Consider the following 19461-nt stretch of genomic DNA (forward strand, 5'->3'; position numbering starts at 1 on the left):
TGCGAAAGGCCCATAAAGCCAGCCATTATACTACAAAATGTGGATGAGACTCACTCTGTCTCCAGGAGGAATGCAATATGCAAACAGATGATAAAAACAATACAGGGTAAATAGCAATGTTATGCATGCGCTGAAAATGTGCAGTAAATTAAAGGGACTATAAATGAGGTGATTGATTGAAGATAACTTAAATGATTGTAAAGGTAAATACATGACAGCATAAATTGGAAACATATTGCATATTGTAAAGTCACAGGAAAAGAGAGGCACTCATAGCTGTTCCTGGGGCTCTTGCAGTGACTGTTCCTTACAATAATTGGCATTGGGCATGGCTACCTGGCTACTTCCTGGTAAGATAACACATCATCATTTTCTCTTAACCAAAGGCTGCCTCAGCCTTGAATCACAAGGTTAATTGAGGCAGTAAATAGCAGTGGGATGTCAAGCTGTCACTAGTGTCAGGACACCCATGGTGGTGTATTGATATCCTGAATAAATAAAGTGATGGGGGAAGAACAGCACACGCATGTGTGGGTATATGTGCACATAAAGGCACCATATATCCCATCGTATATTTATGAAGCCCATATTTTACATACCATTTTATATTCAGAACTTACACGCCACCCTTCAAGCAGCCGGTTGTATCCTAATGACATTTTCTCTTAAGTGACCTACTTACCTCCAACTCTGCTGAATTGATTTGAAAATTATTTCAAAATGTCTCCATTCACATTGTCTATCATTCATTTAACCTTTTTAGCAATAAAGCTAAGGTGATATTGTTATAGTAGGTAATAGTAATGCATTCTCCCCCTTCACCTTAGTGAAGTTCACGTGGAAATGAAGATGAATTTGCCATCTCTGATGCAGCTCTACAGCTTCAATCCCCCTACCCCCACCCCACCCCCCACCCCCTGTGTGTTGTGTCCTTTGTCTGCTTCTTGATTGCAGTGGGTTCAGCCAGTGACATTTTCTCTGCTTCTGGTCCATACGCTGGGTCTCACTCTATCTGTGATCAATAATTCCTAACCCCGTAGCCTTCTGCAGTCCCATGGGATGGCCAACACACTGCCGCATCCACACAACTAGCCTACACAGAGACCCAGCAGCAGGGAAATGTACTCACACCCTATGCCCCTTATAGGATGCGTATGTGCACTGTGTGTGTGAAAGTATGCATAGGTGTGAAGGCTTTTTTTAAGTTATTGTTATGATGTTTTAATTTGTAATTTACTGTTTCTCTTTTTTATACAGTAATGTTATTATTAATGTCAAATAATTAATAAAAAAAAAACAATCTGCTATATTACCCAATTACAATAATAACATTTAAAGAGATCAAAGCAACATACTGTATTACTCCATGTTGTCACACACCTAACACATTTACCATTATCAAGTTTAGCTTTGTGTGTAGATAAGTGAAAACGGTATGATCTTTCATTTATAGATCTATCATTAGGTCAGTGACATGCCTAACACACAAGCTCAAAAACATCTAAAACACCGAACGAGTGGTGAAATAAAGATTAGTCCAGGGTCCGTGGGGCCCTCCAGTTTTCGTTTCAGGCCATCCCTCCCACCCTGACAGTGCTCACAGGCTGGTAATGGATTAGTGTGGCCCCATATATGTGTCCCCGAGTACAGGATGCACAGAGCAGACGGGCAGGCAGGGATTAATAACACCAAGCTTTTATGGATCTCATAAAATACCAATCAGCTGGAGCCCAGGAGGCCTTGTGTCGCTTCCATATGTCCTGACGAACCAATGGGGAAAGATGGGGAATTGAACCCTGTGAATCTGTGTGTATTTGTGAGAGTGACAATGTGTGTGTGTGTGTTATTTTTTCATGGTTTCATTTGAGTAAGTGTGTTGTTTCTTGGTTTGTGCCTGTGTGTGAGTGTGTATGACAGTGCTCTCACATCTCTCTATTTATTTGTGTGTGTTTGTGTGTGTGCGTGTGTGTATGTATGTATATGTGTGTGTGTGTGTGTGTGTGTGTGTGTGTGTGCATGCGTGCGTGTTTGTGTTTGTATAACAGTGTGATTAATTTCTCTCCACATATTCTAATTCCCGGCAGAGCACAGAATGGCCCCTGAAAGTGTCCCTGTGGAAATCATAGCAGGCAGCAATGGTCCTGCAATTGCTCCACGCTCACAGAAACAGTGATGAATAATCCATCGGAATGAGGAAAAGGTGGCGCAGCCACAGACTGAAGAGGAGCCGGAAACGGGATTGAGGTGCACAGACAGGGGGACTGCAGATAATGATGACATGGCTCAGGTGTCTCATATTGCCAAAGTGAATTTTTCATTGGCTAATAAACATTTCCTCAGTTTCTCCTATTGCAGGCAAATGGATTCATAAGTGCATTGCAGGTGCTCCAATTAGGTGGCGTATAAAGAGAGTTGGTATCCTATGGTTAATTTTTCAGCCGGAGAATGACTCGGACCATTCAGTAATATCTCTTTTCATTTTTAATGATGGCACATATATATATTAATTGGCTGAGACAAGCAGTCTCTTTGGAAGCTCGCTCCAGTCTAAAAATACCCTTGTAATGTCATGAAGTCTGGGCTTGAATGGATGTGGTGTCCTATGTGAATAATGGAGTTTTCACATCAAACAGGCTTTTTTCTGATGTGCATATAATGAAATGTGGACATGTGAATGTAAAGCATGATACTTGATTGATGAAAATACAGCACACTTCCCGGTGTTCTATGGCCAGATTGTGACAATCCTACTGGATTCATTGTTATATAAATATTATTGTGAACTTAACATGGTCTCAGATGATTTACATAATTGTCTTGATTTTTTGAGCATTATGCATTTCATTAGTATGATATATTATGCCCATATATGCATCTATTATGTGAGCTTGAAAGCATATACTGCATTAATTGTGCTGCGCACAACACGTTTCTCAGACCTAGTTAGGCTAAAATCAGAGCTGAAGTATTTTCCTCAATGATTGTTTTGTTTTTTGGGTGAAGTGCTAACTGAGTAAGAGGAAAACAAATCACAATCGAGTCTTCAACAATGTCTTCCCCTAGATTAAAGCATAACCACTGAAACACATCCACGATCACATGTACAGTACCTCACTAAAATCTAGTGGAGGGGCTCTCACAAACCCTAATCAGGCATTTCCTCTCAAAGTCTTCTATTGTTTGTTATCATGACACACGTAATTCTGTGACTGCTTCTTAACCTCCACAATCAATTGTGCTTTAGGCCTACTGCTGTACAATGTAGTGCACAATGCTGAAAAAATATATCACAACAAACTTTGCAGATGCATGAAAATGCCTTAAGGCAACACACACTGCCACACTGGTATTCCTCGACCCCACCCGGTCCTGCCAGGCCAGACAAGGACCCCGAGCTACATGAGAGGACGTGAAACAGGAGCATGGAGCAGAAAATAGCACTGGGCATAAAAGCACTTTGATTATAAAGTGATGTGACAGAGGATAATGTAGTGTGCCTGACACCATGCCGTACCTGCTCAGCTCACAGTCTCCCTCTGTCCCAGCAGCCCAATGCTCTGAACTGAGCTGCAGGGACAGAGATAGAAGGAGAGAGAGAGAGAGAGAGAGAGAGAGAAAGTATGTGAATGAAAGTATGAGTCTGAAAGAGGCGACACAGTATAATGTCACTGCCTTCAAACTCCTTCCGTGTAAAAGCCCATCAAACCTTTAACACTGAAGTATTGATGAGTTACAATACCCGACTGCCATATATTAGAGCAGCTATGGCCCCCTGAAGATCTCCCTTGACACGGGGCCCAATCCTCTCGCTGTGCCGTCTCTGCCCAGACACATCCCCGCCTGTAAGAATGATTATCATGAATATAATTGAGAGAGCGCAGGAAGAGTCAGTGCTGCTTTTAATAGAGCTGTCTCGATCTTCATCCTGCTAAATAATGCACAGCAGTCAGCAAATTTGGATTTAACAGATGGTATTGACCTTTTTGGGGAGACGGGGGGGGAGGGAGGGACAGCGAAGGAGAGAGGGAAGAGAGAGTTAGGGAGCAGAGATGGGGGGCGGGGGGGGGGGGGGGGGGGTGGAGGAAGGGATGGGATGGGGAGCGAGAGCATCAGAAATAGAGAGAGATGTGTGAGAGACCAGGACCATAAGAGAGTGTGTAATCCATCAATGAGATATTATTTATTTGTCTTGTAGATCATTATAGCCTAGAGGAAGCTGAACATCCATCAGAGACACAATAAGAGGGAGAGTCCAGTTCAAACCCTCTGCTCCTATATACAGAGAGATGGGAGAAAAAGGCTGTTTTCATGTGTAGAGGATACAACTTTCCAGCACCTCTGCCTGAACAGTACTGCCATCTAGAGGTTCATGAAATTACTTGGACATAATTTTCACACTTGTTCCTTTTTTTCCAGCAATATTGTCCATGATAAAAATTGGAGCACCACTCCCCTCCCTGCAGGACATTTACACCACCCGCCTCACCCGCAAAGCACTAATGATTGTCAAGGATACAACCCACCCTGCACACGAACTGTTCAGCCTCCTGCCCTCTGGAAAGCGGTACAGGAGCCTCCGCTCCCGCACCACCAGACTGGCAAGTAGCTTCATCCACCAAGCAATCAGGATGCTGAACACTCTACCCACTCTCCCATCACTGACAGCCCCCCCCACCCACCAGCCAGCCAGGAACCTAGGAAACTAGGATCCTGTCTACCCTAACCCGCCCCCCCCCCCCCCCCCCCCCAACACCGCCCTGTGGAACTGCACTGTGACTGCAGCCTAACGTGTTGCTGCTTCACATCAAGCCTGATATACTTGAAATTACTGCATACTGCATATCAATGTAAATATACAGGTCACACAAGCACAAGTTTAAACTTCATGTAACTGTTAAGACTATATAAATATACAACACAACTACCTCTATTTTTTTTTTTATATATATGTCCTATATTTCTATTTTGATACATACATGTTCTATATTTCAGTCTTGCACTTTAATTTAACGTTTATTGTCTATGGCTATGTCTATAGTAGGGGAGACCGGGGCTGGTTGGAACACTTTTCACTCTCGGTTATATTTCTCCATCTTACAATGCGTTGAAATGGTCAAATTGTGATTAACTGAAAGCTTGGGATCTCAGCTACAAAATGTATACATTCAATGTCAACAAATGATCCCTTGTTTTGAGTTATTTATGATTAAAGTGGTGTTGTGCATGTGTGCCAACCTGCCCCATGCACGGGGTTGGTTGGCACATGTAGTCGGGGTTGGTTGGAACACCTATATTATAGTCCTTTGCAGTACTCCTTTTGGTTTTGTTTGAAGTGTTCATCCATATCACTGCCTGTAGGGCTTTGCTGATGTCTTTCCTGTGTGTTTTTCTTCAGTAGGGCCCACCGTCAAGATCAATTTGCTCCCTACCGATTTTTTTTAACTTCAAATGTTTAAATTTGTCTGAAAATGTCTGAAATGCTTCCAAATGTAAAACTATGTTCAGTAATTACAATAACAATGGAAAAATAAAGATTGATAATGTTTTTATGCATAAAATACAAAGTTTATAGATTTGTCACAAACTAGCCATAGGGAATGTATGTGCCAACCAACCCCAAAATCAGTGTGCCAACCTGCCCCGCCCACATTAGGTCAAACTTTTTTGCACAAATGCTGTTAGCCTGCTAATATCAGTCACCTCAGGTTTTCAAACTTCCTTTTAAATTATAGATGAGTCCCCTAGCAATCAATTATAATCAATCTTTTTTTTTATATCCCTAACTATTACCCTTCTAGGATGTATTTAGTGAGAGGTGCATATTCTAAGTTTTGACACTACAAAATTAAAAAGTTGTTCTCACCTAAAGGGTTAATGACCTGGAGACCAGCATACGTGAGTTTACTCTACTCAATAAGGCCGTCAATTTAGTGTTGGAATTTTGTTGCAGCTCCCTCTAGTAGCCTGGATATTAACAGTGTTTCAACCTGCCCCTGTTCCAACCAGCCCCGGTCTCCCCTATGTCTATGTCTGCATGGGAAAGTAAGAAACGAAATTTCAATTCTTTGTATGACCAGTGCATGTAAAGAAATTGACAATAAAAGCCGACTTGACTTGACTTGAAAAGATATCTGATTTCTCTTAATTTGGTAGCCAACATCTGATGACTGGTGTCATTTAAAACATGAAATGCCCTGCACCTTTTACAGGACTCTGAGCAGCTATCTCATTTCAACATATAGGCACACACACACATTTCTAGCTTAAGGAATACAATAGGTTACAGTAGCATACTGCCTGACTTTCAGCAATGTCTTGTAAGTAGGCCATCAAGCAAACGTTGGATTCACTCAAATTTGCCTCTTAATGATGCCAAGATGTCAAATCTGTGGTAGCTGCTGTGCTGATGACATTTAAGTAATCACGAGATGTCCGAGACTTTCTGCCCAAATTTATAGGGTCAGCCCTGCTGAGGTTAATTAAATGACAAAATAATGAGTAAAAGGGACTTTCAAGAAACTTGAAAATAGTTAAAATAGGCTACAAACAGCAGTCCTTTCGTTTCCAGTAACCTTTAGTTTGATCAGAAAATGCCGTTTTCTCTTGACCATATAGGGCCTGCCTGGTTACACTTTCACCAAACTTGAGTTTCCACATTTTAACGCACCTCAGCAAAGGCTAGATCTTATGAAGAACGACAAGAAATCCGTTTCAGGAGCATAGACATAGTTGTTGAAGATTTCGCCCTGTCTCCAGGAAATGAGCTCACAGCCTCCTCGTGTGGATTGGTGGACATTAGAATGGATCGCCTTGCAAGACGGCGTAAGAAACGTCACGCACGATGTGGGGGCTATGTCCGCCGCCCTGCAAGCCGATCCATCTCACAGCCCCCAAAGAAAGCTGTGCAGGAAAAAAGGTGGTCCCACTCAAAAACACCGTTTCGAAGCTAACGCTAGAAAATCCAAACTATGTTTAGTTATCGATATGTTTACATACTCGCTGAAGAATTGTTAAACGATTTTCACGTCGGTCATTGAAGATGTTAGTGAATACAATCAGGCGAGATAGTCGATGAAGTGATCTAGAACAACTGGAATAAAGTTTGAAAAACCAGAACCCAAAAAATGGAGAGAACAGCTGAGAGTGGGGTGAGGAGGTTGGCGTTGGCAACTGGTGGAATCCTGCCCCGTTACTCCTCTATCGTGTGTAATTAAAAGCGAAGGTGAGATTTAAAGTAATACTTAAACCAGTAGTCGAGGATTTTTGGTAGTTTTTGGACGAATGGTAGTGTTAAACATGCTTTGCTTGCTATCAAAACGATAATCAACATGGCAACACTGAAATAATCATATTGTTATTTTAAAGAACCTGTTAAGACATTCCATCCGGCTGGTTTGTTTAAAAGCTTTATCTTGTTTGTTTGTAAACGGGTAGGGATTTTGGATGTATGTAAAAAAAAACTTTTCTGGTAGGCTAAAGCAACCCTTGACGCTAGAAATCCTGGAAGAGGCCGACCGACGAGCAGTGAGGGTAGCTATCTAAGTTATTTATGTAGCTAATGCTGCTGCGCCGTTACATTCTCTACTTGTTACACTGTTACTGATAATATTCCATGTTATACTATTGTTATAATGTTATAAACCTCACAGTTGGATCCTATGAGCCACTGTGGCAAAATTGTGATGTTGTTGTCTGTTATGATACAAACAGTTTGTAGTAACAGTTATGCAGGTAGTCTGTATAGGCTACAAGGCATAATCAAGGCACGATCTGAAATGGAGCCCACTGTTGGTACTGCTGTGGTTGTGGATAGTTGGTCACGTATCAGGTCAACTGCACAGCTTTCTATGTATTGGCTTATGGAATCGCCAGTGCATTGTCTCGTTTTCTTGTAGCCTGTTACAGAGGTAGCCTAGGCTGTTATCGTTTATAAAGACTGCCATTGCCCATATAGCATTTGCTGATGTTGCTCATTTAAGATCTAGTGTAGAGATAGTTTAGGCTACTTGTAGTCTTTTAAGTTTACGTTTTGAAGTGAACACACATTGTGCTGAGGTTTACAGTCATGTAGGCTATTAGAAGTCAGGGTGGGCATCGATTAGGCCTATCATTCCCAATCTCTCAGTTGTTAGACATTTTGAAACCATGTTATTTTTTATATCATCTTTGTATATTTAGCCTACTTGTGGTTATTGCAGAGAAGAAAAGTTGGAAAACTTTTTTTGGAAACATGGTGTAATAGTTTATAAGCAAATCCAGCCTAACATGCTTAAATATATGGCATAGACAAATACGAAGAGTACAGCTTTGTATTATAATAATGAGTAGATTACTAGATCATATGGGAACCCAAATCCAGAGTCTAACCTAACATTATATCTGATCTGGAATCTGTCATTGGTGATTACATTGCTAAGTAGCCTACTCTCTGGATTCTTTTTTGTCATTAACCCTTGTCATTTCATCAAGATGTTAATATATATTTCTTTTTGTTTTAGGATTCTTCATAGATTGATAAGAACAAAAACTGTAGTGAACCTGTGGTGGACAAATCTGCTGGTCCTTTGTGGGGTGAGGCCTGTGTGAAGCCTGTTCAAGGGGTCATCCCTACTGGGTGGTGTAGGCTGTTACTGGGCCGAGACTGGATGTTGCCCGGGCGATGAGGATGTCCTGCTGGCACCAGGGGAGCTGGATCGTGACGTGATGGGGTGCCGGACGAGCAAGGTCCTCCCTGAGGCCCCTGCCGACGTCCAGCTCGATCTGGTCAAGAAAGTGGAGCCGCACCATACCGATGTCTACAAGAACTTCATCCGGGGAGATGGCTCGACGGAGAAGACGGGGGGCTCCTCTTCTCCTCACGCTAAGGGGCAGGCTGCAGCTGCTGCCACCACTGCCGCCGCCATCCCGAAGACCGGCCAGTCACCTCCGCCTGCCGCCCAAGCAGTGGCAGGCGCACCTTCTGACTCGACTGACCCCCGGAGGAACAAGGTGGCGCGCTACCGCGCCAAGTTCGACCCACGGGTCACGGCGAAGTACGAGATCAAGGCGCTGATCGGGCGGGGCAGTTTCAGCCGGGTGGTGCGCGTGGAGCACAAGAGCACGCGGCAGCCGTACGCCATCAAGATGATCGAGACCCGCTACCGTGAGGGCCGCGAGGTGTGCGAGTCGGAGCTGAACGTGCTGAGGCGCGTGCGCCACACCAACATCATCCAGCTGATGGAGGTGTTTGAGACGACCGAGCGCGTCTACATGGTCATGGAGCTGGCGACGGGCGGCGAGCTCTTCGACCGCATCATCGCCCGCGGGTCCTTCACCGAGCGCGACGCCACGCGGGTCCTGCAGATGGTGCTGGACGGCGTCAAGTACCTGCACATGCTTGGCATCACCCACCGCGACCTCAAGCCTGAGAACCTGCTCTACTACCACCCGGGCGCCGACTCCAAGATCATGATCACCGACTTCGGCCTGGCCAGCACGCGCAAGAAGGGCGACGACTGTCTGATGAAGACCACGTGTGGCACGCCCGAGTACATCGCTCCCGAGATCCTGGTGCGCAAGCCGTACACCAATGCGGTGGACATGTGGGCTCTTGGGGTCATCTCCTACATCCTGCTCAGCGGCACCATGCCCTTTGAGGATGAGAACCGCATGCGTCTCTACCGACAGATCCTCAAGGGCAAATACAGCTACACTGGAGAGGTAAGGGTCTCCTAATGGGAGGGGTGGGCAATATAGACTTAAAATATCATGATATTTTATGCTATCTTGGTGGTAATTATATTAATGGCTGTATGGAAATAGTACCATTTAATACTCTCCTTTCTTTTCCACAAGTCACATCAGCATACATAACAGCCATGTGTGCTGTGCAAACTCAAATATCATAAAACTTCATCCTGACTATCCTCAAATGTTAGATTATACCAATTAAGGCTGAAAAATCGAATCAATTTTATTAAATCCAATTACAATTTGTGATCAAAATGGCAATTCCAATAATTATAACTATGGTGCATCATGGATGGCCCTGCTTAATGGGCAGTCATCTTTGCCTGTGTCCTCCTTGCATTAGCGTAAACTGGTGTGAGATTCTTCATGTCCGCCTACTTATACACTACTTGTCAGTGAGTCATCCAGTCTGTAATCCTTGTAATCTTCTTGTTCAGATGTTTATAGAGATTCTGAGTAGTGGCATCCAGTTCCTCATAAATTACTAGCTAAATCATTGAAAGTTGTACAGATGATCCCACAACTGTAAATATTTTAGTAATATTTTCTCTGTAGATGAGCAGTTTTTTGGGAGGTTTTATGTGGACGTGATCTGAAGAACACTCCCAAGTTATGAGGCTCTCATTGGTTGTGTCTATTTGCATGAAAATACACAGCAACTAGCATATCTTGATAATGTATGAGCTTTGTTTACAGTACACATTAACACACTTGTAGTATAATAATGTGATAACAGAGAATTATAAAGTCTTTGTAGTGTGGAGTATCATCACACTGCAATATATTCAAAATATGTGAACACTGTCATGATGCTGGACTGCACTTACAGATTAGATTGTATTGGCCTACATGTAAGATACTCAACTACTTTTCTGTTCCATGCAAATGTCATGCATCATGCAATAATCAACATTTATCATCATTAGTGTCCTAGTTGAGTTTGTTTTAACAGGTCACGAATGTAGTAAGCTGTAATTATGTCAAATTATGTTTATGGAAATCCTTTACTCCCGATTTGTTGGGAATATTGTCTGAGCTGGAATGCACTCAGACATCCAGATTCCAGGGCTGGAATGCTACAAACATCTTTTTTAATTCGACCACCAGGAATATTGTTCCTCCCTACTTGTATACCCAGTGATTCCAAAGAAATGTATTTTAGGGTGTCCCATGCCTTTGCAGTGAATATCTGTTGCAGTTCTCTTGAACAGACTGTTCTAGTGTACACATTGTGCTACACACTCTGTATGTAGTACTCAGCAGAAGTAGAGATTTGTGTTGTTTTTGAGTGTGCATTACAAAGTAAGAACAAAGGATACATTAAGTAAGTGCGAAGGATAGGTAGGTATTAACTCACTGTGCTCATTACACCATGTTTGTACAGGCAATTTCACAGAGATTTAGCTAATTATACAGTGAAGCAGCCCCTTCTCTCCTCAGCTTTGAGAGAAAGCTCTGCTTAGACCTTTTTGCCTTGTGTTTTAAATCTTTATCTGTTTTGGCTTAAAAACCTATTGAGTGGATTTTCTCTCAGTTTACCAATGTGATTGAGGCCAACACCATCTTGGGTCAGTCAACAGTAGGCTTTCTGCCCAGGAGAGAGAGAGGAGACAGTATTGTTATTAGCTAACATTTAGGGTTAAAGTGACACTTTTGAAAATAGTCCATGCATTGCCTTTTTGGCAGTTGAGCTTATGGCAGCAATTCAAGCTCCAGTTGTGTGTGTGTGGCAGCCTCTTAGCAGTGCATATGCATAGTGCCTTACTAATGGTAACCCCCCAGAAAGTGATGACATGCTTATTTTACTCTGAACAAAGACAAAAAAGTCAGTGTGTTGTATAACATGCCTTTAGCTAGTAAAGTCACATAGCACATACGTCAACCCCACCACACACACACACACACACACACACATACTTTTATACCATGGGAAAAGTTCCCATGAGCCATCCTGAAAAAGCCATTTTTTTTTGCTGTGTCATCTTTTGGCCCCTGTGTTAAGTGTTGCTGAAATACTACCCATTCCTGACATCCTTGCTGGTGTGTTTCAGCGTTATGCAGAGTTCACAGCCCTATAGTAAATAAACCTGCCTCGTAGGTGACAGAGCCTCTGGTGCAACAGACCTGCGTAACCTCACCGCTGGGTGTATGCTGAATGTGTGACGGTCATAAATATCCTCACGGTAGATTTACTGTTGCAGGCCCTACAACTAATCACACTCTCAAACGTTACAGTGTGCGTGGGATGAGCCATGTCACTGTGCGCTGTGCATATATGTCATGTATGTCAGGGTCGTGTAGAAGATTTATCCTCTGAGACCTGCTCTGATGGAGACTTGTAGGAATCAGCAGCTGGTGGTGCTTGAAATGCTGCTGTTTACAGAGGGGTTGGGTGCTGCGTTTAACACCGCAGTGCTTTAAGAAAAGAAGAATGGAGTCCGCCTGCCCACACACAGGTGTTGCCTGTGGCGCACTTGTGTGGTAGAGGTGGAGGATTCTTAACCTGCGTTGTTGTTACGCTGTTGTAAGTAGGGGTGTAGCGGTACACAAAAAACACAGTTTGGTGTGTACCTCAGTTTTGAAGTCATGGTTCGGTTAAGTTTCGGTATGGTAAACCTGTAAGTACTGCAAGCCTAAAACTCACTGAAAATATTGCTGATGCACAACGGGAATAATATGGTGTTTGACATTGACTAGACTGACACGTGGTCAGCCACTTAATATATTTGTGTGGGAACTCGCATTTGAAACATGGTCCACATGCATAAAAAAGCCTGTTGATTACGGAGGGCCAGTGAAACCAACAGTTGTTGATGGAAAGATCTTTCAAGTGAAAGGTTTGTTTCTCTGGAAGGTTTGTTTCTAATAATTCCTCTTTCAGTTAGATTATTAAAATGTCTTGATGCTTGATAGATAAAGTTGGTCAAACAGCTTAAGAGATCATGATGATTCAAGTAGAGGATGAATGTGTACAGTGTCTGTTACAGATCTCTATCACTGTGTGTAAAGTGTCCCAATGCTTGCTCTTCAATGGGTCTTGTCTCACTTGGTCAGACCACATTTCTGCATCCCAATCTTCCAGGAACACTGCCACCACTAGACCAAAACTCCAGCTGCTGATTAGCTCAGTACTGGCACATTATCTGTCAGTCACATGTGTGCAAGGCTTCCCACTATATCTCTCATACTGTCAGATAATTGGACAGATTAAAATGGTGTCCAGGCTTTCAGTTTGGAGCTAGTGGAGTGACATTTGTATGTGTTTGCATGTGTGTGTGTTTGAATGTGTGTGTGTGTGTGTGTGTGTGTTGTGCACATATGTTCAGTTCAGTGCACAATGTTTATCTTAAATAGACTGGTGTATGTGTGTGTTTACGGGTATGCTCTGTGTGTGTGTGTCTGTGTCTGTGTCTGTGTCTGTGTCTGTGTGTATGTGTATGTACTGTGTGTGCGTGTGTGTAAGGGTATGTACTGTGTGTGTGTGTATGTATGGGTATGTACTGTGTGTTTGTTTGTGTTTCTCAGTTCTCGCCCATCATCTCTACTCATCTCTGGCTTTTCCCGCCAGCATGCGGTGTGTGATGTAAGAGCAGGGTCCCTGGCAGCCCCTGTGTGTCAGTCAGTTAGTCAGTCTCTCAGTCAGTCTCTCAGTCAGTCAATCAGTCAGTCAGTCAGTCTGTCTGTCTGTCTGTCTGTCTGTCTGTCTGTCTGTCTGTCTGTCTGTCAGTCAGTCAGTCAGTCAGTCAGTCAGACGTCTCAGTCCGGCTGCTGCTCTGAATTAGGCCAGGAAAAATACCCAGAGGCTGTGTGAACGCGACGTTCTCTACACCAGAGCACACGCCCCCGGAGGGCCAGACAGCGCCTGCGGGGCAGTTTAGATGCTAAATGGGCTTTGTCCTCCGCCGCCACACCCCCACCATCCTCCCGCATAGAGGCTTGGGCCAACGGACTGGACAGAGCGTGCCGTGCCAAGGCATGCATGATTAGTTAGCAGGAAGTCACCAGCAGGGCCAGAAATGATTTGCGTTGTTCCCATCTGTTACACAACCTGGAGTCAGTGTTGGAGGACTGTTGCAGTTGTAGTGTTTCCTATCTCCATGCTCACCATGACGCTCAAGGGGTGGAAAAAACTGGTTGTAGATGAATGAGATGTATTGATGTTGGACCGTAGCCCTTAGCTCTGAAGCAACTGTCCAGACAAACCACACAAAAAAAGATTACCCCCTGAAAGCACATCTCCCAGAATCCCTCTGGCCACCCAGTGAGTTGTTACTGTAAGATCCTAGCATCGTCTTTGAACGGGGTTGCAGCAGTTGGATCCTCAAGTCGACAAAATTACATTTCAGTGGTGAAACAGCTTATTTCTCAAAGCATTTTTGTCCTCTAAGAGAATAAGTAAGCACAGCAAATGGATGCGAGCCACTGAACAAGACCTCTTGCCGTGGGCCTCCTTCTCCCTTGGGTTGTTTGTTATATGCCATAACAGCATTGTCAGCGTGTCTGCTGTGTTCAACTGGGGAGCAAGTAGGGCTGAGAAAAAATATGTTTTCTTTTAGCCTCTAATGTGATGTGGGATCATGTCTTTTGTTGTGTCCTGTAACCAGACAGAAGCCCATTGAAACCATTCCAGAACACCCACACAACATTCTGTATTGCCTCTGTGGTGACGCAGTAGATGCATTTCTTCTACTAGTAGCTTTTGACCAATATCTCAACCTAATAGTTTTTCTTGACTCATCTAGTCTTATTGTCCCTTCACATTTCAGCTTTATGTTTCATATACGTTTTAGCTTTATGTTTATGTGTGTATACTTTTTAGATACTTACTTTATAGTGATATATTTTATTGTATATCTGTGCTGTGAGTAGTTCAGTGTACAAGTGTGTGATAAAACAAATGTATCTATAGATTGAATTTGAATTTGAATGGCATTACTAATTTTGCTATTCCAACTCCAGCCCTGGCCAAGTGTGTCCAACCTGGCAAAGGACTTCATTGACCGTGTGCTGACTGTGGACCCGAGCGAGAGGCTGACCGCCGGACAGGCTCTTAAGCACCCGTGGATCGTCAGCATGGCCGCCTCGTCTTCCATGAAGAACCTGCAGCGCTCCATCTCACAGAATCTCCTGAAGAGGGCGTCGTCGCGCTGCCACAGCACCAAGTCGGCCCAGTCCACACGCTCCAGCCGCTCAACCAAGTCCAGCAAGGCGCGCCGGGCCCGGGAGAAGGAGCTCCGCGAGCTCAACCGCCGCTACCAGCAGCAGTACAACGGCTGAACCTACAGATCCAGTTTGGGCAAGGCCGGGGACAGAACCCTCCAGGGGCAATGGTGCTGGAGTTGGCCGTGGTGGGTTTAACGGGCCCAGGAAGAAGACAGAGGGGTTGGGCACGGTGGGTGTTTGGTGGGTGCACCCTCATGTTTCTCTGGGGGTGGATCAGAGCAGTCTCTCTCCATCTCCCTTCATTGTACTTCCTGGAACCCAGAGCCAAACGAAATAAAAAGGAAAAAAAAAGAGAAATGACAAGACATTGACTCTGCTCTGTTCATGTTTGTTTATTTGTCCCCCTACGTGGTCTGTCATTTCCTCCTATGTTTGTTTTTTCTTATTTATTTATTGTTGTTTTATGTCATTATCATCGTCATGGTCACATTAATGCCTTTATTCCGATTGTATCTGTTGAACAGAGTTCTAGTTAATGACTTATTTTTTTTTAGGAAGGGTTAGTACAAAAATAAAGTCAGCTGTTTTGTTCCTTCCTAATTTTTTTGCTGTGAATTGTTCTTAGGGCGTCGGAATAGCACATTCCATGCAATGGAAGAAGTATACTGTACCCTATCTTATATATCTTTCATTTTTATTTGTTTGGCAATGCATGGTGTTGATTCATCGCATTGATTATGTAGGCCAAATTAAAATGTTGTTTTGTATTTTCTCTTTAATTTTAGTCAGAAAAAGGTAAGAATACATTAGTGATAGAAAAAACGTTCATGAAACCACTTTTATAAAGCTATTAAAGTCTTATACATTGGTGGCTATTGTGAAATATGTCAAATGAAGCCTTGGAATATTCTGGGTCACTGATATTGGATGTTGGGAAAGCCACCTTTGTGATTCGGGGGTTAAACGGCTCTCAAACAAGTGATAAAGGAGAAGAAACCATTGTGGTTAAAATCTCTTAAAATTATCCAGAAACTGAAAGTGCTCTTATTTTTGCCACACAAATTCATGTGTCTCATTTTGTAATTTATATGTTGTTCTGAGATAGGATGTTGGTAAATTTCTGAGTAATGAAGACTACACAACATGCCCTAGTCTGCCCTTGATATGAGTGCTCAAGATTTGCTGTGTGGTTTTACTCTTTCATGGAATGTGGTTCATGTTGACGGCAATGATCTTGTTGAATACACTTTATAGGAAAAATGGGCAGGGAGCCCAAGAATAGTTTCTGCGCTTTAGTCATTCCAAGGTGAGAGAGGTCAAAATGATTTTTGAGATATTTCTTACCACATTTACCCCACAATAATTAGAAATTCCTCTGAGATTTTGTTAGGATTAAGTTCTGAAGTTTTATTTTCATGCAGCAGGTTTACGTAAACATGAGAGCCCCTGACTGTGATTTGGATCAGAAAGAAATAACCATCTGGGAAATTTAATCACAATTCAACATGTGTTTAATTTGGTGGAAATACCCATTCTCATTATTTCAGATGGCATTTACTTCTTGCACTGTGCATAGTGCTAATTTGAAAACGATCTATGATTTGCCTCTGTGCACCTTATAAGCATCACTTTAGCTCAATTCAGAAACCCTGCCTGGAGCCTCCTACAACTGCCCAGCTTTTTTAGAAACAACTTAAAAGTGCCCAATTGTTTTGTATTTTCACTTTGTGGACTACAGTAATCCTTTTTGTATGTTTTGGGGACACCACTGTCTTTAAACGTTTTCTATGTATTTGTTTTTCTTATTCTACCAAATGTATGATTTCAGAAATCAGTAGAAGATTGAGAGTAATTTGATTTGCGGGATGGACAAAGAGTATCATTTGTAATTCAGTGAAATTTTATGAGGCCATTTTTGCTTTAAATAGAAGAGCAGTACATTAAATGCTAGGGGTTAAAATGTGTTCAGCTTGATGTGTTACCAAAAAGGGAAAATGAACAAAACCGTGCCCTGGTATAGTACTGCTTCTATACCCTCCGTCTTTACCATGTTTCTATCACATTGCCATCTCTGCACAATTTTGCATAAGGGAAACAGAAGTACATCCGATGAAGTCAATTCAACACTGTCTCCTTAATGGAAATGTATTTCTGTGTGTTTGTTTATGTGTCCATGCTTTGCGTGTGTGTGTGTCTAAAACGAAGGATATGCATATGTTTGCATAATTATGTTCTGTTCACTTAATGATTTTTTTTTGTTCTAAAAACAGTGAATTTGTACAGTTTCTTTGTCTAAGAGTATTAAAGGGCCTGAAACAAAATAATGATTTATGTGATCACCTTTTTGTCTGCCTCTCTCTCTGTCTGTCTGTCTGTCTGTCTGTACTGGTCTGGACTTTTTTTTACAAAGCCCCCTAGTGGGCCACCATATCTTAGTTCTCCTACATGATCCAGAATCTCACCTGATCCAGAATGCAGATGCTGAAATTCAGTTTACTTTGGTTAGACTTGCGTCACAGGGCAAGGGTCTGCAGTCGCCTGACTTCTCTTGTTTTCTTCTAAAAGCATAAACCGGATACGGTAGCCTACCTCTTTGCCCTGTGGCCATAGAAGTGAAGAGAATCTAATCAGAGCACAGATGAGAATAGACTCCAATGAAATACAAGAACTAAAGGTAAACATAAAAAACATTTAAGCAGAAAATTCAAGGAAAATGTGAAAATAACTTATATCACAGACCCATTTTCAACTTTCACATCAACTGAAAAAATGTGAAAACCTATATCACAGGCCTACAGTGTAAATGCATTGAAAAGTCTGCTTCAAAGTCTCACCTTTTCCCAGTTTCTGACCACCATTATGTACATGGACTACCAAAGGATAGGTGTGTTGTTCTGCAAGAAACTATAGAATGTGTGTACCAGTAATTATACAGTATGATATTAATCAGAGATCTTAGGCTATATGTTATTAACCTGACCCTCGCCAGATGAATTTCGTTCCGCTTAGCTCCGCCTAACTCACATCCATCTGGGACCTCTTCCATTGAGAGTGATTTCTGCAACCGACTTTATGGTTCAGCCAATCAGGACGCAGGGCGGGAGTTTCATAGATGTTACATAGTGGAGAAGCGACCGTGAGACTGTTATCAGCATCACGGGTTGGCTTCGATGTGAGTGGTTGAAGTAGCACGTCAATAGATGACGGACAAGTGGCTTATTCAATCATATGCAAGCATTTTTTTGATTAGGCCCAGCCTTCTGAAACACCATTCCAATGGATCGGTTCCAGATGGATGAGTGGAGCTAGGCGGAGCGAAATCCTGAAAAATATGCATTAGACCTATTATACTAAGGCATTTCAGTCTGTCATCCAAATAACCACAATTAATGTATGTTTTTTTTTTAATATATATAATAAAGATATCAAGCTATATGTGAACTATGGTATTTTGTAATGCTGGGCGGTATGACCAAAAATGTATATCACGGTATTTTTCAAAATTCTTACGGTTTCACGGTATATGACGGTATTTTTTTCCCATGCATAATCAGACGTTCACAACATTTTCTACAGGTTGAGAGAGGAATTGCTGCAGTACATTGACTAAGGATGGTCTATTTTACTGTCTTGATGTAGAATAACTCCACACTGGTAGCCTAATGCAGTTTTGCATGGCCCCAGAAAATGATGCTGTTTACAAAGAGCCACTCATGATTCTAATTAAGAATCTAATCAGAATGCAAAGACAATTGCAGTCAAAATACAGAACTTTTACTGAGCAAATTTCACAAACATCTTGTATAACACCAATACAAAAAGTAGTAGTCTACAACTTGCAATAATTATACTTTTTTGAAAATTATACAATTTAAAATAAAACCTCCCTGCTAATATGCTTACTCTGTCAAATAGGCCTATCAGAAACATTATTGTTATTGTGTGGTTTACATAACGCTAGTGGTAGGCTAACGTTAACTTCATGTGGATGTGGATCTCTTGTTAGCCTGCCATGAGCTTCGGTTCGGTTCGCTAGGCAAAACATTAACAAAAAAGTTCGTTTTGGTGCACTGATGACAGTCAGGATAATTTAGATAGATAGATAGATACTTTATTGATCCTCAAGGGGAAATTCAATTCATTTCTAACTAGCCAGCTAGTATTGCTCAGTGCATGTCTATAACATGCTTTACTTGCTACCTGGATAATTTCAGCGAATATTCTTAAGGTGAGATAAATGATAAGAACATTAAACTTCACTGTGTTCGGTGGGTTGCTAACTAACGACATCACCTACTAGCCAGCTAGTTACAGCTGTTGAACAATCTCAATAGAATTTTCGTGAAGGTAAATCCCTTTCAATGCAGTATCCCTTAACGTTTTTCCTTAACTAAAGAAACAATTTAAGGTATTCTGTGCAATACCCTTAAATAAACCCCTTAAATAAGCCTTAAGGGTCATACTTCAGGGGAAAAACTTAAAGGAGAATTCCGGTGTGTTATTGACCTAAAGTGTATCGAAACATGATACCGAGTGTGAACGTATGTCTCATAGCCCATCTCGGCTTGT

General features: G+C 42.3%; 1 protein-coding gene across 3 annotated transcripts; it reads left to right on the top strand.

Annotated features, from left to right (window-relative positions):
- The first annotated feature begins 6835 nt into the window (after positions 1-6835).
- pskh1 (protein serine kinase H1) lies at positions 6836-17197 on the top strand. 3 transcript variants are annotated; one of them, XM_042108812.1, is made up of 4 exons: positions 6836-7222; positions 7473-7530; positions 8499-9699; positions 14689-17197. In XM_042108812.1, exons 3-4 carry the CDS (start codon positions 8704-8706, stop codon positions 15004-15006), a joined length of 1314 nt encoding a protein of 437 aa, XP_041964746.1. In that variant the 5' UTR covers positions 6836-7222; positions 7473-7530; positions 8499-8703; the 3' UTR covers positions 15007-17197. The 3 variants fall into 3 exon arrangements, with proteins under 3 accessions (XP_041964746.1, XP_041964745.1, XP_041964747.1); XM_042108811.1 differs by lacking the exon at positions 7473-7530; XM_042108813.1 differs by lacking the exon at positions 7473-7530 and having other exon boundaries at positions 6837-6916.
- Positions 17198-19461: the final 2264 nt, after the last annotated feature.

Source organism: Alosa sapidissima, chromosome 11, assembly GCF_018492685.1.
Source record: "Alosa sapidissima isolate fAloSap1 chromosome 11, fAloSap1.pri, whole genome shotgun sequence".
NCBI classification, from domain to species: Eukaryota; Metazoa; Chordata; class Actinopteri; order Clupeiformes; family Clupeidae; genus Alosa; species Alosa sapidissima.

Excerpts from the sequence above, each read along its gene's own strand:
- pskh1 (XM_042108812.1), top strand. The coding sequence starts at position 8,704 with ATGGGGTGCCGGACGAGCAAGGTCCTCCCTGAGGCCCCTGCCGACGTC. Across the intron at positions 9,700-14,688 it reads AATACAGCTACACTGGAGAG|CCCTGGCCAAGTGTGTCCAA; the intron begins GTAAGGGTCTCC and ends TTCCAACTCCAG.